The sequence below is a fragment of the Neomonachus schauinslandi genome, chromosome 2, assembly GCF_002201575.2.
Source record: "Neomonachus schauinslandi chromosome 2, ASM220157v2, whole genome shotgun sequence".
In the NCBI taxonomy this organism is placed as follows: Eukaryota; Metazoa; Chordata; class Mammalia; order Carnivora; family Phocidae; genus Neomonachus; species Neomonachus schauinslandi.
The window spans coordinates 202,234,463-202,258,961 of record NC_058404.1 but is presented as its reverse complement, the minus strand read 5'-3'; the positions used below and the strand labels follow the sequence as shown (position 1 = coordinate 202,258,961).

Genomic DNA, 24,499 nt, shown 5'->3' with positions numbered 1-24,499 from the left:
CCCCCCCTGAGATCCCACTCTCCGTTGGCCCTCGGACATGCCCTTCCTTCCTCTGGGGGCCGTGGCCCTCAAGCTGGGGTAGGGACTCTCCAAACCATGCAGTCTGCCCTCAGGGGAGCCCCACTGGCCAGGCTGCTGATGTGGGCAATGCCCTGCCCAAACTCCTGCTCCAGGGCAGCCCCGCCCCACCCCTGTAGCCCCTTCTCCACCTGTCACCAACAGCACAGCTCCAGGAACCTTCCAGCAATCTCCAGCTTGCCCTGGCCTCCTTCCCCTGGGCCGCCCGCTGGCCCAGATTAGCTCCATGTCCCCACTGCCGCTCCTGCTCAGACTCGCTGGACTCCGCAGCGAGGATCTCTCTGTCCCGTCCTCCCAGCTCCCCACTCACTCACTCACCAGCGTGGCTTGAGACCAGTGCTGCTGGCCCAGCTTCCCCACCTGCTGTGTGACTCTGGGTGTGGCTGGTACCATGCCTGCATCAGAGACATTATCACCCCACCCTGGGGTAGACCCAGGTGTTTGGGGGGGTCCTTTGGATCCCAAGGACCGTGCCCTAGTTGACCTGCTTTGGAAGTGGCCCTAAGCAGCTTCTCCCACCTTTCCCTTCAAGATGGCAGCCGGAGGTCCAGGAGCTGATCCACCAGCTGGAGGAAGTGATGGCCATTCAGCCCCCTCTCTCAAAGAGCAAGGCCAAGGTCACAGAGCCCAAGGAGTTCAACCTGACTGTCCCCCGGCCCCGCGCCATTCCAGTCCCCGAGCCGGTCCCTGTCGTGGCCAAGTCAAAACCAGTAAGTGCAGGCATTTGCCGTGGGCCCGGCTGTGAGCCAGTAGCAGGCTGGGCTCTTCCCAGGGCCGAGGGTGCTCTGGACCAGACCAGGAGTGTTTAATGACCCCACCCAGCTGACCTGGAGCCTGCCTGGTGGATTCCTGTGCTCCACATGCTGAGGTCTGGTCAGTGACATGAAATGAGGCTGGGGGACCATGGGGCTCAGACCCATCTGGACTCGGCACTTGGAGCCTACTTGGAGCCTGTTGCAGCATACCTCTCCCTCCCTATTAAATAGTGCCCAGCACACACGTACATCACCATATACTCTTCAGGTCATGGGCCATTGATAATGTCTGTCTGTGTGACCCCAGTCATATGGGCCTGTCCCTACCCCGGGGCCTTTGCACATCTATCCCATCTGCCTAGACCCTCTTCCCCTCCCTCTTCTCCCTCTCCTTACCTTGCTGAGTTCTCCTGCCAGTTAGGATGCATTGTATTGCAAATAACAGGAAAAAGCAGCTCGATCTGGTTTAGACCATAGAGAACTAACTGCTTCTGGTTTGATCAGAGTCCTAGCTGTGCTTCTGTGGGTCACCTTTATCTTTGGGCAAATTTCCGTCATTGTAGCAAACCATCCAGGACGTGAGAGGACATCTAGGGCCAAGAATTCCATGATGCTATGATTAGACCAGCTCAGGTGGCGGGCCTCCCCTTGAGCTGATCACCGTGATCGGGGTGCAATGTTCTGACTGGTTATGGTCCCTGCCCCAAGCACCTTGGTGGACTCAGCTGCCCAGAACCAATCTGGTTTCCTCACAGAATTGAGGATTGCATGGAGGGTAAGGGGGTGGTGCTCGGGGGCCCCAGGGTCCCAGCCCACTCCCACCACCCTTAGGTCTCATTGCAATTTGTCTGCCCAGAGAGGCTTTCCATAAACCCCTCACCTGTATCAGGTCCCTCGAGTTTTCAGATGCTCCTTAGACACACAGGGCAGAGGCCCAAGAATTAGGGTCTGGAGCTCAGGGCTTCCCAGGCTGTCCCTACCCCACCCCCCACGGATATGCCCCCTCCAGGCTGGCGAGGGTCCCCGTCACTAGACCCCACGGATACTTCTCAGGCCACCCTGGGCTCTGCAGTATTAAGGCCGCGGCCCCTTCCCTTTCCTGGGCTCCATGACACTCACTTTCCTGGGCTCCGTGACACTCTCCTGGCCTCACCTGCCCCTCCAGGCCTCCTCCCTCATCCCCTGGCCACCCAGTCACCTGCCTGTTCGTCCAGTGTCTCCTGGGCCTGGGCGCTATGCTCGGCCACCTTCCTTCTTGCTGCTGGCCTGACATCCTTCCTTTCCCTCCCCTGGATGACCACCAGCACCCAGGGGATCCCAGTCAGAGTTCAGCAGCTTCCCTTCCAGCCCTGCCTCTCCTGGCATGGGCAGCACCCTCCCGCACCCACATCCAGCTGGCCGCCAGCCTGGCACCTCCACACACCCCTCTGAACTATAGCCGATGACGGCAGGCTCCTCTCCCGCCACCCCACCAGATCCCCAGGAGCACCTACCAGCCGCCCAAGGAGCGGCAGCTGCTAGAGATGACCAAGAGATTTAATCGCTGGAAGGCCGAGGTGAGGAGCCTTCCGTGACGCCTGCCTTCTTAGAGCCCTTGGCGGGGGGTGGGAAGGGGGGGTGGGGGGGTTCTATGCAAAGAATGGGGGAGGAGTGGGGAGCTGGTCCGTGCCCTCATCCCCTCTGGGGCCCAAGGACGCCGGCCGGTGGTCAGTAGGGCCAGAGTCACGTGCTGCTTGCAGGAGCTGCTGCTAAAGGCGAACATCGAGGAGATGCGGTGTGCGGTGCCCAGGTCCCGGGCGGAGCCCCTGATGCAGGTAACCCCTGGCGCTCCACACCCTGGGTCAGTCTTCATGGTGGCACGGACGCATTGCTCCCGATGCCCTGCCGGCAGCGACACAATGAGCCCCTCATTTAGCCTTTCCAGGCTCGGTTCACAGAGGGGCAGGCTCCCCGAGCCAGGCTGAGTGCAGCCTGAGCTTGCAGGTGCAGACGCACCTCCCAGACCACTGCAGGCACGCGTCTTCCGTGCTCTCTGGGGGTTCCCAGGTTCCCAGATTTCCGTGCTTAGCACCTAATATTTCTACAAGAAAAACAAAATCCCCAGTATGTTTGTCAATAAGGGAAAAATAAAGGGAGCAGGACAAGGAAGGCCTATTCTCAGTGGCGGCTCACTCCCGAGGAGCTGGGCCGGCCCTGCCCTCCCCCTGCGGGGCCCCCTGGTGGCAACTGGCTATGGTCCCCACAAGCAGCTGGGGCAGGGGGGTGGCGGTGATGGCAGGTCCCTAGGAGGTGCCCTTCGACCCACAACTCTGCACACTGCAGCCGTGGGGCCCGTCCCGGGGGTGTCCACAAAGCAGCGGGCCGAGAGCCAACCTGGGGGGCAGCCAGGAAAGGCTGTGGAAGCCATCCCCAGGGAGCAGCTAGGGGGACGGGCCCCAAGCCCAGAGGTTCAAGCTCCCCTGACTGGGAACCGCTGTCCCCAGGCCTGGCAGGCCCACTCTTTCCCTGCCCCCGTCTGGGAGGCCCGACACCCCAGAAAGGCTGGGGAGGGCACTGGAGGATAGGGGTGCTGCCCTGGGGGACGTACGTGCAGGGGGCAGGCTGGGAACACATGGGTGAGCAGCTGGAGTTAGGATGGAGAGGAGGGAGCTGGCCCTCCCAGGGGTGCAGGACCCACCACCTCCCCAGGTGTGTTTAAGGGCACCTGGTGGGTATGGGTGCCAGGCCCTGCCTTCTACAGGCCTCCAAGAAGAAGCTGCAGCTCCAGTTCATGCCCCGAATCCTTAAGACTCCAAAGCTGACCTTCTACAAGGTGAGGGGTGCTCCTGACTGGTCCAGGTGGGCATGGGTATCAGTCCCCTGTCCCTGGACACCCACCTCCTGGCCTGTTCTGTGCCCAGGGCCTCGGATGGCCAGAGCCGGAGGCAAGGGCAAGTGTGAAGGGCAGGGGGGCACCTGCTGCCCCGAGTCTCCCCTCACCCTCCACCCCACTGCAGCCGGCCCCTCCTCTCTCCTGCAGCCTAATGAGGTCCCAGTCAAGCTGAACACTGCTGCCATCCTCCGAGAAGGGTCTTTATACCAGCGGCAGGTGGAGAAAGAGCTGCAGAGGTGAGGGCGGCAGCTCCTCACCCCCCTTCAGAGGAGGAGGTGCAGGGCATGGCTCTTGTGGGAATAGAGGGGGCCCGGTGGCTGTGGTGCTTTGGTGGGGTCCACAAGCAGGCCAGTGTTGGGGTCACAGCTGTATCCAAGGAAGATAATCCCGGCTCAGTGAGGGAAATGGACGGGACAGAAGAGAACTTAGCAGAAAGCTAGCCCAGCCCAGACCTCTCTCAGGGGTCACCTCCTTTTCAGACCCCTTCCTGATGTCCCCCTCCCCCCACAGACCACCAGCGTGGCAGACCCTGTGCTTACCCATGAGCTGGGCTGTGGGTGGGAGTTTGGGTGGCTGCCCAGATGGATGAGAGGACAGAAAAGTGGACACAGGGATGGCCGATATACGGGTAGACAGGGGGAAGGCCGATGGACAGTCCAGTGAGTAGACAAACAAGTGGCTGGAGGCTGGATGCACAGGACAGGGACAGGTGGACAGTGGGTGGGTGGTGTGGCTGGGACTGGGTGAAGAGCGCCCCACGCCTGTGAGGGCCACTGCCCCCCGGGGGAACCTGTGGCATCCCGGTTAGCCAGTGCAGGCCCTGACCTGCGGGGACCCCAAGCCCCGCCTCTTGCCCCCCTTCCCCAGGGTGGATAAGCTTGTGGACGGAGCCGGGGACTTCTCTGAGTTCCTCGAGTGGCAGAAGGAGATGCAGGCGAAGGACCGGGAGGAGGAACTGGCCGCAAGCGCGTGCCGGAGGCTGCAGGGGAAGCTGAGCCGCGAGGAGGCCATCCTGGCCCGGCAGCACCTCACGCAGGAGAACAAGCAGAAGGCCGACCAGAAGAAGGAGGAGGTGACGCAGCCTTGCGGGAGCGGCTGGGGGCCCGGGGGCCGGCCGGGGGGCCTGTCTGACCCCCAGAAGATGTGGGGCTGCCGAGGGCCATGGACATGGCTCTTCCCTTGGTGGTTGGGGGCGGGGGGGGGGCAGGGGGCTTCTAGAGGCTCTCTGGGCAGACAGTCGGGCGGGCACTTCTGGTCCAGACTCCCTCCCCGCCCCCACCAGCAGAGTCGTCTGGCCCACACATCCACACATGAGGGAAGACCTGAAACTTCTGGAGAGCCCACATGTGGCACATTTGCATCTGGTGTCCTGTCCCATAGAAGGGTCTGTGGGCATCCACGTTACCACTTCAGGAGCTGTAGACATATTGGTCTGGGCTCGTCCTCCTGCCAGGACAGGCGGCCCAGGTGGGGACCCCCACCCTGTGTTTCCCTGAAAGCCTGTTCCTTGCAGAGGGCCTCAGAGGGGCCTGGGCTCCGCGGCCCAACTGCAGCCCTGTCCATCCTCAGACATGTGCCCCTGAGGACCTGCGGTCTCCTGAGCGCCTTTTTGATAAACTTGTCTGTGTCTGTTTCTATTAGATGTCAGGGTTTGCTTTTCCTTCCTTTTCAGTTTCCTTTCTTACAAATAGGAAGTCAAAACGATATGAACAATAGACCCAGAGGAGTGTCCCTTCTTGGGAGCCCATTTCCACCTACCCCCTCAGCTCTTATTTCCATTAATTTCTGGATGATCTTTTCTGTCTTTCCTTCAGAGCGAGTGTGTACACTTGCCTACACACACTTCTTACGTCCCTCTTTCCTTACACATGTTGTCAGTGCAGCATCTGCAATGAATAAGGCCCGTGCAAGCTTCTGGCGTCGGGGGAGGGGGCTCTCAAGGGGAACTCTTCCAGGGGACGTCGATGAGTAGAAAGTAACAGAACGCAGGGCTTTGGCTGTGTTGCCCTGTTCACGTTGTCTGGGGCATGCAGTCTCATCAGAGATGCTGCGTTGCCTTCTGCAGGTGTTGTGCGAGGGGCCGGGCCCCCAGGACCCCGCCTGGGTGCACTGCACTGAATTCAGAGATTTGTGTTGAGCCTGTGGGCGTGACAGGGCATCTCGGCACCGTGCCGACGTGCCTGTCATTTGTTAGGTGTGGGGCTGAGCGTGTTTCATATATTTAAGACCCATTTCTGTGACTTCTTCTGTGAACTATCTCTTCATGGCTTTTGTCCATTTTTTCACAGCTTTACTGAGACGTGATTGACGAGTAAGACTCCCATATGTTTAAGGTGTGTGATGTGACGGGGCGCCTGGGTGGCTCAGTCGGTTGAGCGTCCGACTGTTGATTTCAGCTCAGGTCACTATCTCAGCATTGTGAGATCGAGCTCCATGTCGGGCTCTGAGCTCAGCGTGGAGTCTGCTTCAGATTCTCTCTCCTTCCCCCTGACTCTCTCTCTCTCAAATGAATAAATAGAAACTATTTTTTAAAAACTGGTAATTCTATTTTTAATTTTTTGAGGAAACGTTAAAATACTGTTTTCCATAATGGCTGCACCAGTTCACACCCCCACCCTCGGGCACCCCTTTTCTCCACATTCTCGCCCATATTTGTTGTCTTTTGACTGTTATGACAGCCATCCTAACAGGTGTAAGGTGATAGCTCATGGTCATTTTGATTTGCTTTTCTCCGATAACTAGTAATGATGAGCATCTTTACATATACCCCTTGGCCATTTTTTTATCGCCTTTGGGAAAATACTCACATTCTTTGCCTATTTTTTAGTCAGGGTATTTGGCTCTTTTTTTGCTACTGAGTTGTAAGAGTACCTTGTGTATTTTGGACGTTAACCTCTTACTGGATCTACAGTTTGCAAATGCTTTCTCCCATTGCATAGGTGACCTTTTCGTTTGGCCGGTTATGCTGTGCTGAAAACTTTTAGTTTGACATAGTCCCAGTACTTCATTTTTGTTCTTATTGCCTGTGGTTTTGATGTCAACTACCCACCCCCCAACATAGCTAAGGCCAATGTGAGGGAGCGTTTCTCCTGTTTTCTTCTACGAGTTTGTGATTTCAGGTCTTATGCTCAAGTCTTTAGTCCACTCTGAATTGACTTGTGTGTGTGCTGTGAGGTAGGGGTCCAGTTTTCCTAGCACCACTTGTTGAAGACACGGCCCCTCCCCACTGCATGGTCTCTGTGCCAGAGATCCATCAGGCACTTTCCGATAAGCCCTTAGCCTTCATTTCTTTCATTTTTAAGAGTTCTTCACACATGGGGTCCTGGGTGGCTCAGTCAGTTAAGCGGCTGCCTTCGGCTCGGGTCATGATCCTGGGGTCTTGGGATCGAGCCCCACGTCTGGCTCCCTGCTCAGTGGAGAGCCTGCTTCTCCCTCTCCCTCTGCCTGCCACTCTGCCTACTTGTGCTCTCTCTCTCTCTGTCAAATAAATAAATAAAATCTTTAAAAAAAAAAAAAAAAAGAGCTCTTCACACATTAGGGAAAGTAACTCTTTATAGTATATTGTAGACAATTTCCTCCAGTTGGTCACTCAGCTTTGCTTATGATGTGTTTTGCAGTGCAAACTTACCAAGCTTTCCTTTTATTGTGTCCACATTCTGAAGAGCAAAAAGAAAGGTTTTTCCTATACCCACGTTAGAGAGCAATTGACCCATGTGTTCTCTAGAATTTGTATTTCATTTTTACATCTGGATCTCGAATCCACTCGAAGATTATTCTTGTACATGGTCTGAGATCTGGATCCACTTTTGGGGCCAACCATTTGAGTCTTCCAATCCATGAATGCACTATGTCTCTCCATTTATTTAAATTTTTTATTTCTTTCATTTGTGTTGTTTAGTTTTTAGTATCCAAGTCCTGTACATGTTCTGTTAGATTTGTGCCTAAGTATTTCTTTTATTTTTTTGAGTAATTGTAAGTGGTATTGTATTTTTAATTCTTGTGTCCATGTATTCAATGCTAGTATATTAAAATGTAATTGACTTTTGTGTATTGATCTTATATCTTGTGACCTTGCTGAACTCCCTTATTATTTTTCTAGGACAAACAAGGAGTTTTGTCATAGATTCCTTGGGATTTTCTATGTAGACAATCATGTCATCTGTAAAGAACAGTTTATTTCTTTATTTCTGAACTGCATTCCTATCATTTGCTCTTCTGGGCTATTGCACTGGCTAGAATTTCTAGGCCTGTGTTGGGTAAGAAGGAGAGCATACATTTGTGCCTAGTTCCTGATATCAGGGGACATCAGTCTTTCACTGTTAAGTACTGATGTTGGGATGTACGTTTTTGTGGATGTACTCTCCAGCAAGTTGACAAAGTTCCACAAGTTTTTATTATGAAAAGGTGTTGAATATCATCAAATACTTTTCTGCATCAATGGATATGATCATGTGACTTTTCTTCTTTGGGCTGTGAATATAGTAGATTCATGACAAAGTGATGAATTATTATCACATGACAGAGTTTCAAATATTGAACCAGCTTCGCATCTCTACCATAAACCCCACTTGGTTATGGTATATAATTCTTTTTATATATGCTAATTGTATTTGCTACTATTTTGATTTTTTTCAAGTGTTTCTGCATATAGTTTCACGTGGGATGTTAATCTGTGGTTTTCTTCCTTGGCTGACTTTGTCTGGTCCCGGTATCAGAGTCATACCAGCTTCATAAGATGAATTTGGAGGTATTCTCCTCTCTTTTATTTTCTGGGGGAGATTGTGTAGAATTGGTGTTAATTCTTTCAACATTTTGCAAAATTCTCTAGTGAAATCATCTAAGCCTGGAGATTTATTTTTTGAAAACTTTCAAGTTACAAATTTAATTTCCATTAAAGTTATAGGGCTGTTCACATGCTCTGCTTCATAATGGGTGAGTTGTGGTTGTTTGTGTTTTTTTTAAGGAATTTGCCCATTCCACTAAGTTGTCAAATTTATGCATGTAGAGTTGTTTATAATATCCTATTATGACCCCCTTTTTTTTTCCCTTAGTGTCTTTAGGGTCTATAGTGATATAACCTCTTTCATTCTTTTTTTTTTTTAAAGATTTTATTTATTTATTTGACAGAGAGAGACACAGCGAGAGAGGGAACACAAGCAGGGGGAGTGGGAGAGGGAGAAGCAGGCTTCCCACCGAGCAGGGAGCCCGATGCGGGGCTCAATCCCAGGACCCTGAGATCATGACCTGAGCCGAAGGCAGATGCTTAATGACTGAGCCACCTAGGTGCCCCTCAGTCATGTTTTTTAATCCACCCTGCCAATATCTACTATTGGCATATCTGGGCCAGTTACATTTTTTTTTTAATTTTATTTATTTATTTGACAGAGAGAGAGACAGCCAGAGAGGGAACACAAGCAGGGGGAGTGGGAGAGGGAGAAGCAGGCTTCCCGCCGAGCAGGGAGCCCGATGCGGGGCTCGATCCCAGGACCCTGGGATCATGACCCGAGCCGAAGGCAGACGCTTAATGACTGAGCCACCCAGGTGCCCCATGATTGTCCTATTTTTGTTTCTCTTTATTTTCTTTTTCTTGCCTTCCTATGGGTTATTTGCTCATCTTTTTAAATTTCACTTTGATTTATCTATAGTGTATCTCTCTCTTTTTTTTAAGATTTTTTATTTTTTATTTGACAGAGAGAGAGTACAGGCAGGGGGAGCGGCAGGCAGAGGGAGAGGGAGAAGCAGGCTCCCTGCCCAGCAGGGAGCCCGACACGGGGCTCAATCCCAGGACCCTGGGACCATGACCTGAGCTAAAGGCAGATGCTTACCTGACTGAGCCACCCAGGCGTCCCAAGTGTTGTCATTTTAACAATTTGAGTGAGGTCTAGAAATCTTACCTCCCAAGTCCTGTTTCCTTCCCAGTTTCATGACAGAATTATCTTAAATATTTTCTCTACACACATTTAGAGCCACACCAGACAGTGTTATAATTTTTGCTTCTACCATCAGACATAATTTAGAAGCCTCCAGAGGAGAAGGAAAGTCTGTTGTGTTTCCCACATATTTGCTTCCCATGTTCTGTCTTCCTTTCTGATGTCCCAAGGTCCCTTCTCTTATCACTTTCCGAAGAACTTTTTTAGCCATGATTTTAGGGCAGGTCTGCTGACAACAAATACTTAGTTTTCCTTCATATGAGGCTGTCTTTGTTTTTCCTTCTTTCCTGATCAATATTTTTGCTGGGTATGGTATTGTGGGTTGACGATTCTTTTTTTTTTTTTTTTTTTAAGATTTTATTTATTTGACAGACAGAGAGACAGTAAGAGAGAGGGAACACAAACAGGGGGAGTGGGAGAGGGAGAAGCAGACTTCCCAGTGAGCAGGGAGCCCAATACGGGGCTCGATCCCAGGACCCTGGGATCATGACCAGAACCAAAGGCAGACACTTAATGACTGAGCCACCCAGGCGCCCCTGGGTTGACGATTCTTTTCCGTCAGCTCCTGAAAAATACTGTGCGTCTTCCTCTGGCCTCTCTGGTTTCGGATGAGAAACCCATTGCCATTCACGTAGTTTCTCCCTTATAAATAATGTGTCATTTTTCTCTGGCTGTTTTCAAGATTTTTTTTTTGCCTTTAGTTTTCAGAAATTTAATTACAATATGTCTCAGCATGGGCATCTTTGGGGTTCACTGAGCTTCTTGAATTTCTAGGCTTATGTCTTTTGCCAAATTTGGGAAGTTTTAGCCATGACTTTCTGAAGTACTTTTTCCTCTTCATCCTGATTCCTCTTTCCTGGGACTCTGATGACAGGAGTGATAGATGTTTTTGATTGTCCCACAGGTCCTTGAGGTTTTGCTCATTCAGTCTCTTTTCTCTGTTACGTTCAGATTGGGTGATTTCTCTCCACTGTTCTATCTTCAAGTTCACGGATTCTTTACTCCTTCCCTCCATCTGCCAGTGAAGCTATCCATTGAATTTTCTATTTCATCTATTATGGTTTTTAGTTCTAAAATTTCCATTTGTTTTTTCTTTATGTCTTCTATTTCTTTGCTGAAACTATTTTTTTCATTTGTCTCAAACATGTTCATAATTGCCATTGAAGCATTTCTATAATGGCTTCTTTAAAAATCTTTGTCAAACCTAGCATCTTTGTCATCTCAGCATTTATTGTCTGCATTCAGCTTGACATCATCCTGGCTTTTGGTATGATGAGTGATTTTTTTACTGAAACCCAAACATTTGGATATTATGGGACTCTGGATCTTATTTAAACCCTTGTCTTGGCTGGCTCCCTCTCACACAGGTAGGGGAAGATGGGGAGCTGCCATATTACTTCCAGGTGGGCCTAGCAATCCAGACTTCCTGGTTGGCCTTTGTTGACCCCTGCGTGGGGGGTTCCTCATTACTTTGCAAGAGATCTGGCTAGACCTGCCTGCATACCTCCCTGCCTGGCAAAGGTGGGAGTACCTTACACCAGCTCCCCATTTGGCCTCCACTGTCACATGGCAAGCATGTCAGGAGAGGTCTCCACACCACTTGGGTCCTCACTTTCCACCAGGCCTCTGATGACACTACTCTTGTTACTGCTGGGGGGGGGGGGGGCGGGGAAGGCAGGTTGCCACATGGTATCCTCTGACGTTTCCTTCCCCATCCTGGAATTGCAGTTACACGCATTTACGTGACTAATATGCTTTATATAAATATATTAGGCAGATTAGACAGCACTAAATATTTGAAGAGAAAGGGATTTCAATTTCTCTTGTATTGTTCCTGTTGGATGATGACTCTTACAGCATTAACTGGAACTTTTGCCTCAGCTGGTCAGAGGTTCCATGGCTACAGCCTGGCCCACGGGAGCCCTTCCCGCCGCCCTGCCCTCTGCACCCCTCTGGAGGGGCTGAGGTGGTGGGTACCCCCGTCTTCATTCACCAGCATAGATGCTGGCAGGGCCTGAGGTAGCAGAGCTGGTCCAGGCAGAGACGGCACTTACAGTCTTGTGTGTCTTTTTTTTTTTTAATATTTTACTGATTTATTTGAGACAGAGAGAGAGCACAAGCAGGGGGAGCAGCAGAGGGAGAGGGAGAAGCAGGCTCCCCGCTGAGCAGGGAACCTGACGTGGGGCTCAATCCCAGGACCCCGCGATCATGACCCGAGCCAAAGGCAGATGCTTAACGGACTGAGCCCCTAGGTGCCCCAAGTCCTGTGTGTCTTCCTCCCCAGCTTCGGCCTTGTCCTTGGTCCTGCGCTGCCCACCCCCTTGTTGCAGGCACATTTATGGAGAGCCAGGAGATGCTGCCTCTTCTCCTCCCTCCTAGCTGTCCCCGAGCTATGTCTGTGCTGTCCCTGAGATGCAGCCTGGCTGGGGCCTGGGGACCCCACAGGGCAGGCCTCCTCGCCCAGGGTTCGTTTGGGTTTTGTCTGTACTTTACTCACGTGAGATAAGACCCCTTGCAGATTTTGGTAGCCCACCTCTTTTCACCTCATATTTCCACATGAGCATTTTTCCATTTATTACCAAGTTTTCGAAAGTACTTTTAAAAATACGATTTTATTTTGGAACAGTTTTTTAAGAGTTACAGAAAAGTTGCAAAGATAGTGCAGAGCGTTCCCTGCTGGTGACATCTTCCAGCACCACACCAGGTCTCCAGGGCTGCCACAACAAAGCCCCACGGCCCGGAGGGCTCAGATCACAGTTCTGGAGGCCCCAGGTCCAAGGTCAAGGAAGGTGGCAGCGGGGCTACGCTCTCTGCTAAGCTCCTCAGAGAGAATCCTTCTTTGCCTCTTCCAGTTGCTGGTGACCCCAGGAACTCTGTGGTATGTGGCGGTCTCACCCCAATCTCTGCCTTCATCCTCACACAGTCATGTGTCATGCGTCCGCATCTCTCTGTGACATCTCCTCTTCTTAGGAACACTTGTCATGGGATTTAGGGCCCACCCTAAATCCAGGATGATTTCATCTTGAGATCCTCAGCTAATTGGACATGAGATCACATTCTGAGGTTCCAGGTAGATGTGAATTTGGGGGAGACACTGGCCCACTGCACCATGGGATATTTGTCACAGCTAAGTAGCTAACATTGGTACATGACTCTTCACTAAACTCCACACCTCCTTAGGATTTGAGCTCGTTTTTTTTTTCCCCACACAAATGCCCTTTTCCTGTCCCAGGACCCCATGTTACATTTAAAGGTCATGTCTCAGGGGCGCCTGGGTGGCTCAGTCGTTAAGCGTCTGCCTTCGGCTCAGGTCGTGATCCCAGGGTCCTGGGATCGAGCCCCGCGTCGGGCTCCCTGCTCCGCGGGAAGCCTGCTTCTCCCTCTCCCACTCCCCCTGCTTGTGTTCCTTCTCTCGCTATCTCTGTCAAATAAATAAATCTTTAAAAAAAAAAAAAAAACAAGGAAAGTCTGAGAAACTGTGACAGCCAAGAAGAGTCTGAGACATGACCTTTATTTTATTTTAAAGATTTATTTATTTGACAGAGAGAGAGAGCAAGAGAAGGAACACAAGCAGGGGGAGAGGGAGAGGGAGAAGCAGACTTCCCGCAGCGCAGGGAGCCCGATGTGGGGCTCGATCCCAGGACCCCGGGAACATGACCTGAGCCGAAGGCAGACGCTTAACGACTGAGCCACCCAGGCGCCCCTTTCCTTGTTTTTGATGACCTTGACAGTTTGGAGGAGAGCTGGTCAGGTGTCCTGTAGAATGCCCCTGGGTGGAGACATGTCTGATGCTCTTCTCATGGTTAGACCGGGGTTGTGGGTTTGGGGAGCAAGACTGCAGAAGCAAAGTGATCTTCTCATCACACTCTCTCAAGGGCATCTGCTTTCAACAGACTCATCCCTGTGATGTTGACCTTGGTCCCGTGGCCAAGGTCGTGCCTGCCAGGTCTCTCCACTGCCGTTGTCTCCCCCCACCATTCGGAACTCCACAGAAGGGGGGTCTCTAAGCAAAGCCCACACTCAAGGAGTGGGTACCTACTGAGAATTCTTCTGCCCGGAGGACTCCTCTCTTCTCCCTCACTTACTTATATATTCAATCACTTCTTTCAGTGGGGACTCACGAATATTTGTTTTACACTTTGTGTTATCACCCAATAGGACAGTATTGATTTTGCTGCAAGCTCTGGCTTTTGGGAGCTCTTTCAGGTTGGCCCCTGTGTCCTTCTGACTGCCCTCTGTCCTTTTGCTGTGTGAGCACTTCCTTACTTTATGGTATAAATCGAAAGGGATGGTCAAGAGGCATTTTTTATGCACACCAGCAAATTGTATTACAGAACGATTACTTCGTGTCGCCATCTCTAAGCCTGAAGTCCAAGCCGCCTGCAGGCTGATTCCCGCTTACTGCACAGCTGAAGATGAGCCCCCATTGCACAGGCGGCCAGGGCTGGGAGTTCGCTAGCTCCGTGGCCACCCTGGGCCAGTGATGGAGGTGTAAACCCCACGCTGTGCCTTACAGCGTCTTGAGGACTAAAAATAGTATTCTGAATTGTTCACCATAGCACCAAACTGGAAGCAATCTGCAATGTCCATCCACAGTAGAATGGATGAAAGCTTTGTGATATAGTGCCCCACACATACAGCCACAAAAATAAGCCGGCTACAATTCGGGACATCTCCTTACGAGGCTAATGAATGCAGCGCAGGGCCAAAGAGGCGAGAAGCACCTGGACACACAGGAGGGTTCCGGTCACATGCGTCCAAGTGGCAAAACCGCCCCTGTTCCGTCGTTTAAGAGTCTTCACTAACGAGGCACCGTGAGAAAGAAGAGAGCGGGGTGACCAGCAGGACATGCCTGGGGGCTCATGGGACAGAAGCCTGAGGCTGCCCAGGGGGCTGACATGTGCTGTGCTCCACAGGGCTTCCAAGCAATGAGTGCCCTCCTCTCTCAGCTGGAGTCCAGGGGTGGGTGGGCTTCGGGGCAAACCCAGTGGCTCTGACTTGGTTTCCCCAGGACTACAGTGGAGGAAGGCAGGATATGAGGTGGAACCTCCCCAGTAGGCCCTGACCTCCAGGGGACTCCCAGGAGCTGATGAGCTTAGATCCGGGCTCCAAGGTGACTCAGGGTCAGGGACAGGTTCTGCTCTCCGGACCTCATGCTGCTTTTGGGGCTGGGGCAGACGGCGGTGGGGGGTGGGGGGATACAGGCCTGCTCCAGGGGGCACCTCCAGCTCTGACCATGCTGGGTTGGCTGTCTGAGCAGATGGCTGAGCTGAAGCAGCAGTGTGCTGAGAGGCGTCTCCAGGAGGAAAGGTCCATGAAGGAGCTGGTGGAGCAGGTGACAGAGGTGCAGAAGAATGTTAAGCTGGCGCAGATGAAGCTCCTGAAGAGCCGAAGGCAGATAGGTACAGTGGGGGGCCCAGTACCATGAGGCCGCGCCCAGCTCTGCCAACCCCCCCACCCCAGCTCAGGTCCCAGGCCGGCTTCCAGCCTCAAGCGAGCCACCGTGGTTGGCAAGAGCCCAGCTGCTCTCAAGGGAAGGCTGGGGCTGGGCCGGCTGCCCTCCGAGCCCCTCAGCACCCTGCTTGGCCCCCAAGTTCAGGAGGTGATAGAGGAGAGCCGGGAGCTGCTGCAGCGCACTATACAGGCAGCCAAGGAGGAGCAGAAGGAGCGCTGCGAGCTCGTCTCCCAACTTCGAGCCCTGGAGACCCAGCCCATGCGCAAGGGCAAGCTCGTGGACCTGACCCAGGTAAGGACACGGCCTGTCCTAGGGGAGCCTGGCACTGCCATGGGAGGGCATGTCCACAATTCCCACTGGTCCCAAGCCAAGGTCCAGCCGGCATGAGTGGCACGCCCAGCTGTGGATGCTGCACCTGCCACGCGCCAGGCCTAGGGCTGGCCCAAGACTTCACAGTCCTGTCAGGGAGACCTCTGTGACCTCCGGGGGCCAGAGCCCAGGGGCCCTGGGAGGGGGCAAGGTAGGCTTCACAAGCTAGGCTTCAACAGGTTGAAGGTGGTCGCAGGACTCCCCAGGCCCAGGCGGGCAGGGCAGCGTAAGGACAGCGCAGGTGCGCAGAGGCTGGGAGGAGAGCACTGGTCTCTGGAAGCCTGTGTGCGAAGAACCAGGAGAAGCCAGGCTGGCATCTGGTGAGGCGGGAGCTGGCCTGGAAGGGCCACGGCAGCTGGTCTGGGAACTGGGCCTGATCCCAGGGGATGTGGGAAGTCCAGAGGGCACTCAGCCCAGGCCCCCGGGGCCTGGCTTGGGGAGACAGCAGTGAGCTCCGTTTGGGCCCTACCCCAGTAGAGGCGCCTACAGGGCACCCAGCTGCAATGTGCAGTCACCAGAGGGGGGTCCAGGCTGGAGAGGCTGAATGGCAGACATGTTACACAGGGCTACTGAGCAGAGGGAAGGAGGTCTCCTGGGCACAGGGGCCAGACGGAGGGAAGTTGGGGGAGGGGCACCAGTGCTGGGGCAGAAGACATGTCAGGGCACAGGAGACGGCCCTGCAGGCTGGGCATGGGCCTGACTCCCAGCTTCGGCTCTCCCCATCACCCTGCAGATCCCTGGGTATGGCCTGGAAGGGGAGATGTCTGTGGTGGAGCTTCGCGAGCGGCTGGCCCTGCTCAAGGAGACCCAGCGGCGCGAAGAGGAAGAGAAGCGAGACCAGATCATCCAGGGCAAGCGTGCCAGAAGCCAGGAACTGCAGAATATGGTGGAGCAGATCTCACTGTGCCGCGCGGCCATGGGGAGGTCTGCGGCCTTGAGGTCGGTACTGGTGGTCCCTGGGGCAGGCGCCTCTGGCAGGAGCGCGCAGCGAGCCTCCTCCCGGGCGGGTTCTCCCTGCAACAACACACCGCCCTCCTGCAGTTTCCTTGCAATAGCCTCTCCCACCCCAACTATTTTATTAGATCATTTTCAGATGTGAAAAAATCGTGCAGTGAGGGCTTGGATGCAAAATGTTCCCATGTAGGTCACAAGTACGACCTTTGTCATGTGTTCCATCTAGCTAGCCACTTATCTGTCCCTAAAGAACCATCTGGAAGTAGTTGCAGACATCAGACACTCTTCACTCCTGAACACTTTGGTGTGCATCTTCTGAAAAAAAGACATGTTCCTGCATAACCACAGCACAATTACACAACTAGATATTTCAACAAAAATTCCCATCATCTAAATATCCTCTCCATATTCATGTTTCCCTAGGGTCCCAAGATTGTCTGCTATAGTTTTAAAAGATTGTTTGCTGTAATTGTCTTTTTTTTTTTCTTTTTAAACCAGAACCTGGCTGAGATTCACACATAGCATTTGATTGTCAGGCATCTTGACTTGACTTCTCTCTTTTAATGGAGAGCACGTGCACACGTACCCCTTTTTATTGGGAACACTGTGGTGGCTTTTCCAGCCCCATGCGTCTGTCCCGTGGCAGCATGGTCACCCCCCTGGGTCAGGTGGCACCCAGCCCTGTCATAGCATAGCCTGGTTCAGGGTCTGGCACCCAGGGCTCCAGAGAAAGTGTGTAACTGGGGTGGGGTGGACAGAAGGGAGGACTGTCACAAAACCCATCACTATTGATCCTGAGCGACTGCTGCTCGGGTTACAATTGGAGGAGGCCCTGTGACAACTGTGGGGGCTGTCCAGGCAAGGCTGGCTGGCCACCCAGCAGGTCCCCAAGGTGGCAGGCACCTGGGAGACTTCACCACTTCCAGACTCGGCCTGATAGACCCCACGTGCAGTCTGGTTGGTGCTGGGGAGCCTCCAAGGATCCAAACCTGCTCACGAGGCTCCTGGAGCCCTCCGCGTGCAGCCAGACCTCGTGGCATTGATTCACCAGGACCATTTTCGTGGGCAGTCTGCCTGGCGGTGCCGTGATGTGCACTTAACCCAAAGCCATCAGGGAACCGTCTGTAGAGTGACACCTCATTTTGGAAGGAAAAATGGCCTAGTATGATAGAGATTTGCAAAGCTGTATTAGCAGCTCTTGCCCCTAGGCAAGAGTGGCAAGGAGAGCACAAGGTAAAAGAGGGTTTTCCCTTTTTTGCTTCAAATACCTCCGTAGCTAATAGACATGGGGTACGTTTTTATGACGTTAAGTGCAAAGAGCGAACAGGTAGTGGCGCCGGGCGGCACCCCGGCGGTCCTTGGAGAGCCTCTCCCCCTGCACCGGAAACACTCCCGGTAACCTGCGGCTAGGGCCCCTCCTCAGGCCGCCCTGTCGCCCGCTCAGGTGGGAGGAGAAGAAAGCCCGGTCTGCGGCCCCGGGGACGCCCTCCCGGGACGAGCGCGTGCTGGAGCTGCAGCGCAAGATCCAAGAGAAGGTGGCGGAGCGCCGCCGCGCGCAGGCAGCCCCGAAGCCGGTGTCGGCGCCGGGACCCGCGCGCCCTAAGCCATGGGTGAGCTCCGGGAGCTGGCGGGAGGCTGGGGGCCCGGTGTCCTCGGGGGCGGGGGGAGGTCGTGGATGGGGGCGCAGGGTCGCTGGGCCCGCGCCGACCTCGCCGAGGGCCTGTCCGCAGGCGCACTTGGAGGAGCGGCACTGGCAGGAGCTGCAGCGGAGCCGGGAGCGCCGGCTGCGGGCGCTGCTGCTGAGTAGCTCTGCGGGCGGGCACGGGCGCCGCCTGGAGGCCGCCTGAGCCGGGCGGGGCACGCCGCCCAGCCGCCGCGCATCCCGCGCGGGCGAAGGTGCGGCCGGCGGTGCGCGCCTCCTCTTCCTCTGCCCCTTCGCCCGGTTCCACGCCCTCAGCCGCCGCAGAGCCCCGCGCCCAGAACAGGGTTGCGGTGTAAAATGTAAGACGCCCAGTTATTGCCCGGGACAAACACGCTAAAAAAAGTATCCGCTTTTTACCGGCAATTCAAACTTATCTGGGTGTCCTGTATTTTATATGGTAAATCTGGCCACCCTTGCCTAGATCCTAGCCCTTACCTAGGGCCCAGGGCAAAGCATTAGCCACGCCCCTCCTCAAAGCTCCCAGAGCCACCTCTGCACGTGAAAACTTGGAATCCCCCCTCTCTGCCCGGAGTCTGACAGCTTAACCTGTGTGGTTGTGCGCGTGAGTTTGGTTGAAGGGGCCAGGATGCTTGAGCCCCTGGGAAATGGCCTATCTCCTGACTTATCTCCAGCAAACCTCACTGCGGCCATAGCGGGGGAGGGGGCCCATGGGGATGCAGGAACTGTCCCCTACCCCCATTCTGCTGATGAGGCCACGAGTCCTCAAAGAGGTAAAGTAACCAGCCCCAAAAGCCTTCACCCAAAGCTAAGTCTGCATGATTTTAGAGCACCACCCAGCCTTCTCCAGCAACACCTAAGGAACATGACTGGAGACAGTGGGCATGAGCCCAGACAAGGACACATTCATTTTCTTGGTTCCTCTGGATCCAGCGCCAGGCTGGAGAGGGCATGACCTTGTGGACAGGCTGACCCAGCGAAAGCATGCTGTGGAAATGCAGATTCATGATTGAAGCACAAGGTGTGCGGCTCCAGGAAGCACAGAGTCTGGGCAAGGCCGTGGGGGAGAGGCTGGAAACAGCCAAGTAGGTAGGTGTCCAGGAGAGAGATGCCCCCAAAGCTGACATCCTCCTTGGGTCTGCAGGGGAGATGACACCTCAGAGAGGGAGGCTGGACCTCAGGGCACATTCCAACCAGGAACATGGGCATTTTGAAGTAAGACAACAGACTGAACACAAGCGTTCTCCCCCAGTATTTTGAACAGTGTCAGAAACGCAGGACTTACCCAGGTCAATAGAAAGGAATTTCCTACCTCCCTGTCAAAAAGGCTGGGGGCAGATTAAATTTCATTTAAAGAAACAAATGTAACATTTCTTATATCCTGTGTTACATGTGATTCAAACCCATTTCATTTGATATCAAGGAAATACATTGATGATGACCTGTCCAGAGTCCCTCAGGAGCTCTGAGAGTTTCAAAGGATGAACTATTAACTCCTGTAACTGGCAGTCCAAAGGTGGGGTGGGCTTCAGGACATGCCTGATGCAGGAGTTTGGTCTTCAAGCTGGTAGCAGTTCCAGCCGCACGAAATCGAGGAAGAAGGGTCATCTCTCCCTGGTTGCTCTCTCAGGAGGGTTGTCTGTCCTCAAGGCCTTGTGTGAACATCTGCTCCAGTCTCACTGGCCTGAATTGAACAAGCTCTGCGGAGCCAGTTCCTGCAGTGGGGGAAGGTCTTTATCGGCGCCCAAAGCAAGCACCGTGGCAGGAGGAGGGGAGAACAACCCTTCACCTCTCCAACTGGCTTCTCGAGCAGAGGCGGGGAGGTGCTATTGGCAATGATGCTGGTTGGCAGGGCACACCAACGTCCCTAACTGCCCTCTTGGACTGGGCAGCTGCTCAGAGTACCTGGAGCTTCTGCTCCATACCAACCTGAGGGGGAATAGGCCTTGGGCCATCCCCTGAGGCTGTGGCCTGAGGGCAGGCCTTATGTTCTAGACTGATGGCAAAATGTCTCCAGTATCCAGGTCCCCTGCCTCGTGACCTCCCACTAAGAGGCAGTCTATTTCCCTCAGTCCTTGAATCTGGGCTGACTTGTGTTGGCCAATAGGGTGCAGCAAAAGTGGCTGTGTGCTAGTTCTGAGGCCGGGCCTCGTGTGGCCTTGGAGCTCCCTCTTGTTCTCTTGGAACCCTGCCCAGCCCCAATGTGAGCATGTCCAGGGTGGCCTGCTGGGATGAGACACTATATGAGGTCAGCCAGTTGTCCCAGCAGAAGCCATCCTCACTCGTACTACAAACCAGCAGAACCCAACATGTGAGGCCAGCCAGAACCTGAACCCTCTCCCTGCCCCCACTAATTTGTAGAGTCATTAACAATAAATGCCTGTTTGTTCAAAGCACTGAGCTTTGAAGTTTGTTCAGAGGTAGCAGCTAACTGGCCTTCATTTACTGAGGCTTCCCCCTACATGCAAGAGCCTTTTTAAAAAAAAAAAAAAAAAGTTTTTTTAAATTTATTTTGGGAGGGGGGAGCATCCGGAGCTGGACGTGGGGTTTGATCCCACAACCCTGAGATCATGACCTGAGCTAAAACCGAGAGTCGAACACTTAACACACTGAGCTACCCAGGCACCCCCTTCATGAGCCCTTTGAGAGAGAGTCAAACTGCCCCTGGAAAGAGGGCCAGCCAAGAGAAGCCAGGTCCAGCTGATGCTGAGAAAGCACTCTCTGGACCACCCAGGGAATTGACCTTCTGCTTCAGTGTATTTTCTGCGTAAGTGCAGCCAGAAGACCCTCATTGACAGTACCTGAAACTCACTTGGCTAGAGGTTCTTTGCAAATAGTAAAAAGCAGATTCTCCGACCTCATCCACAGAGATTCAGGTTCTGGGGTGATGCCCAGGAATCTACATTAGCTGTATGGCACTTGGAAGCACCAAAGTTCCAGTCTTTTCTCTGAGCTGGAAACATTCAGGGCCAGAGGCATTAGCTGTGAGGGAGCCAGGGATGTTCACACCCCAAGTTCAATGTCAAATGAAGTTCAGAAAGAACTTGAAGGTAACGACCCTGAGATCATGACCTGAGCTGAAATCAAGGGTTGGACACTCAACTGACTGAGCCACCCAGGCGCCCCTCAACATTACATCTTTAATGTGATGTATTAAAGTTACAAATAGAGAGGCACCTGGGTCGCTCAGCCCATTAAGCATCTGCCTTCAGCTCAGGTCATTTCCCAGGGTCCTGGGATGGAGCCCCGCATGGGGCTCCCTGCTCAGTGGGGAGCCTGCTTCTCCCTCTCCCCTCCCCCGCTCATGCTTGCCCACCAGCGCTCTCTCTCTCTCTCTGAAATAAATAAAATCTTTTTAAAGATTTTATTTATTTGACAGAGAGAGACACAGCGAGAGAGGGAACACAAGCAGGGGGAGTGGGAAAGGGAGAAGTAGGCTTCCTGCGGAGCAGGGAGCCCATTACAGAGCTCGATACCAAGACCTCAGGATCACGACCCGAGCCGAAGGCAGATGCTTAATGACTGAGCCACCCAGGCGCCCCTGAAATAAATAAAATCTTAAAAAAAAATAAAGTTACAAATAGAAAACCCTAGCTTTTCTTTAGGTTGTGAAATTCAAATTATTAATCTTATTTTTTAAATCTATAACTATCGTTTTGATTAGTTGTGTATGCTTCCATTTACAAGCTGAAATTCCCTTTAGCATTTTTTTTGAGATTTATTTTATTTTAGAGAAAGAGGGAGGGAGGGAGAGTGCAAGCACTGGGGGGGGGGGGGGGGCACAGAGGGAGAGAATCTCAAGCAGACTCCCTGCTGAGCGCAGAGCCAGACACAGGGCTGTATCCCACCACCAGTGAGATCATGGCCTGAGCTGAAACCAAGAGGACAATTAACCGACTTTGCCACCCAGGCGGCCCCGCCCTTTAACATTTTAAACTGCATTTATACATGTACAGTCTAAACTTATTTTTTAGCATTTGTTGGCTGTCTTATCAAGTATTTAAGGATTCCCAATTTTGTATTAAAGGTCTAATTTCTCTTAAATTTGTAAATTCTCTTTAATATAACAATTGATGACAAACTAATATCTTGTACCTTCCAACTTAAAATCACTATCAAAATCAATACTCGGGGCGCCTGGGTGGCTCAGTCGTTAAGCGTCTGCCTTCGGCTCAGGTCATGATCCCAGGGTGCTGGGATCAAGCCCCACATCCGGCTCCCTGCTCTGTGGGAAACCTGCTTCTCCCTCTCCCACTCCCCCTGCTTGTGTTCCCTCTCTCGCTGTGTCTCTGTCAAATAAATAAATAAAATCTTTGGGCCCCTGGGTGGCTCAGTCGTCGGGCGTCTGCCTTCGTCTCGGGTCATGGTCCCGGGGTCCTGGGATCAAGCCCCGTATCCGGCTCCCTGCTCAGCGGGAGGCCTGCTTCTCCCTCTCCCTCTCCCCCCGCTTGTGTTCCCTCTCTCGCTGTGTCTCTCTCTGTCAAATAAATAAATAAAATCTTTTAAAAAAAAATCAATACTCAACATATCTCATGCAGAATCGGATTTATCTGCCATGTCAAATTCTTTTACAATTACATAAGTATCAAACACAAAGACTACTTGTAAACTCAACACAAAACCACGAATGCTCTCTGGTTTTGATCTGCTTAGTCATTTCCATACATGACTCAATCTTCTGGGTTGAAGAACCCCTCTTAGTAAAAGTCCATCCGAGGCACCTGGAGTGATGTCCTCACTGCCTGAGGGTGTTTGGGGACCAGCCATGATGGCCATGGCCTGGATCTGGGTTCCCTCAGAACAGGAGGGACAAGTTAGGCTTTCTATTGCCAAATCCATGTCCAAGACCAGTTCTGGCAGCTGAACTCTAGGAACCCACCACCTGCTTTTCTCCTGAGGTTCTGAAGCTGTGCTGTTCTGGGTGGGGTCCTCCCCACCTTCCCCCTCTGAGGCGGGTACTGGACTGTTATCCCCATATGCCAGGTGAGGGGACTGGTGAGGCCTGCTTAAACAGTGGATCTGGGATTCACACTCAGGCAGGCAGGGTCCAGAGTCCGCACGCTCTTTTTTTTTTTTAAAGATTTTATTTATTTATTTGACAGAGACAGAGACAGCGAGAGCAGGAACACAAGCAGGGGGAGTGGGAGAGGGAGAAGCAGGCCCCCCGCCGAGCAGGGAGCCCGATGCGGGACTCGATCCCAGGACCCTGGGATCATGACCTGAGCCGAAGGCAGTCGCTTAACCAACTGAGCCACCCAGGCGCCCCAGAGTCCGCACGCTCTTAACCCTTGGAGTTTTGCCAGATGCCCCAGAGAGCTCCGGGCCTCTGCCCGGGGCCATGACCCTTTTCCCAGGACTAGTCCTGGGCCAGAGTGCTCCCCCAGGGGTTCAGTTCTTCCTTTCCCACACCCACTGCCCTCGGGATAATCCAGACCCAACCTGGTATCTGGTCCCTGCACAACATGGCTCTTGCCTCCCCCCAACAGCCACCGCTCCCCAACTCTGCTCCTCGCACAGTGGGCAGCCTGCAGTCTCCTGGACATGCCAGCCTATCCCTCCCCACCCAGGCTCCCTCTTCTGAGCTCGCTCTCTTCCTTTCTAGTCCTTTCAGTTCCCAGCTCCGAAGTCGTTTCCTCCGGAGAGCCCTCCCAGGGACTCTGGTTGAGTGCCTCCTCCGGGTTCCCGCGAACGGGCGAGGCTGGACTTCCCTCCTGTCTTCACCGCCGGCCTGGGAAGCAGTCCGGGAATCCCTGGGACCGGAAGCCCCGCCCAGGGCCTGGCACGTCGTGTCGCGAGCGCCCTGGAGTTGGTGCAGATTCAGTTCCGGGTTCTGGCCGGCAGTAGAGACCCCGGGGCCATTGCTCACAAAGGCCGCGCTAACAGGAAAGAGAACTTAGGCCCGGAGAAGGCCGGGAGTGGGCCCGGGTATGCGGGCCCCGGAAAGGCTGCCCTGAACTAACATCCAGCTCCGCGCCGTCGCCCGGCGGTGCGTGGCCAGGATCAGAGCGCCGGGAGCCCGCGGCGGCAGTCGCCCAGTAAACCACAACTCCCGAGAGGCCCTGCGCACCGAGGGGCGCAGACCCCGACTCTCGCGGGAAGGCGGGAGCGCGAGCTCGCGAGCGTGGGCGGGGCCGGAAAGAGGCGCATTTCAAAGCGGTAATAGATGGTTTTCTTATCCAATAGGGTTGGAAAACATACCTCCTGGACCGGTAGACCGCGGGAGTCGAGGGGACGACGGCCAATGGGAGTGCGCGGGGGGTGGAGCCCAGGCCTCAGGAACGGAAGTGGGTAGCTGTTGAGGCGGCGGCGTCTTGCTTGAGGGTTACTCCTCCGTGGCTTCCGGGGGTGCTTCCTCGCCCGAGTGCGTCGGCGGCGGCTCCTGCCGCACCAATCCCGCTCCCGGTAAGTCAGGCTTCGCGGAGAGCG

At 53.7% G+C, this 24,499-nt stretch overlaps 2 protein-coding genes across 2 annotated transcripts in view; both read left to right on the top strand.

Moving 5' to 3' along the window:
* The window catches only part of CFAP99 (cilia and flagella associated protein 99), a 31,097-nt gene extending 12,837 nt beyond the window's left edge, over positions 1-18,260 (top strand). Inside the window, exons 5-15 of the mRNA XM_021677682.1 lie at positions 611-788; positions 2,309-2,389; positions 2,573-2,622; positions 3,558-3,645; positions 3,853-3,941; positions 4,573-4,777; positions 14,896-15,037; positions 15,230-15,381; positions 16,193-16,398; positions 17,858-18,023; positions 18,144-18,260. Of these exons, the coding sequence (XP_021533357.1) occupies positions 611-788; positions 2,309-2,389; positions 2,573-2,622; positions 3,558-3,645; positions 3,853-3,941; positions 4,573-4,777; positions 14,896-15,037; positions 15,230-15,381; positions 16,193-16,398; positions 17,858-18,023; positions 18,144-18,260 (1,474 nt within the window). The remainder of the gene's footprint in view (positions 1-610; positions 789-2,308; positions 2,390-2,572; positions 2,623-3,557; positions 3,646-3,852; positions 3,942-4,572; positions 4,778-14,895; positions 15,038-15,229; positions 15,382-16,192; positions 16,399-17,857; positions 18,024-18,143) is intronic.
* Positions 18,261-24,375: 6,115 nt separating this feature from the next.
* RNF4 (ring finger protein 4) overlaps positions 24,376-24,499 on the top strand; it is a 34,435-nt gene continuing 34,311 nt past the window's right edge. Inside the window, exon 1 of the mRNA XM_021677716.1 lies at positions 24,376-24,475. The gene's annotated coding sequence lies outside the window, so the exon portion shown is untranslated. The remainder of the gene's footprint in view (positions 24,476-24,499) is intronic.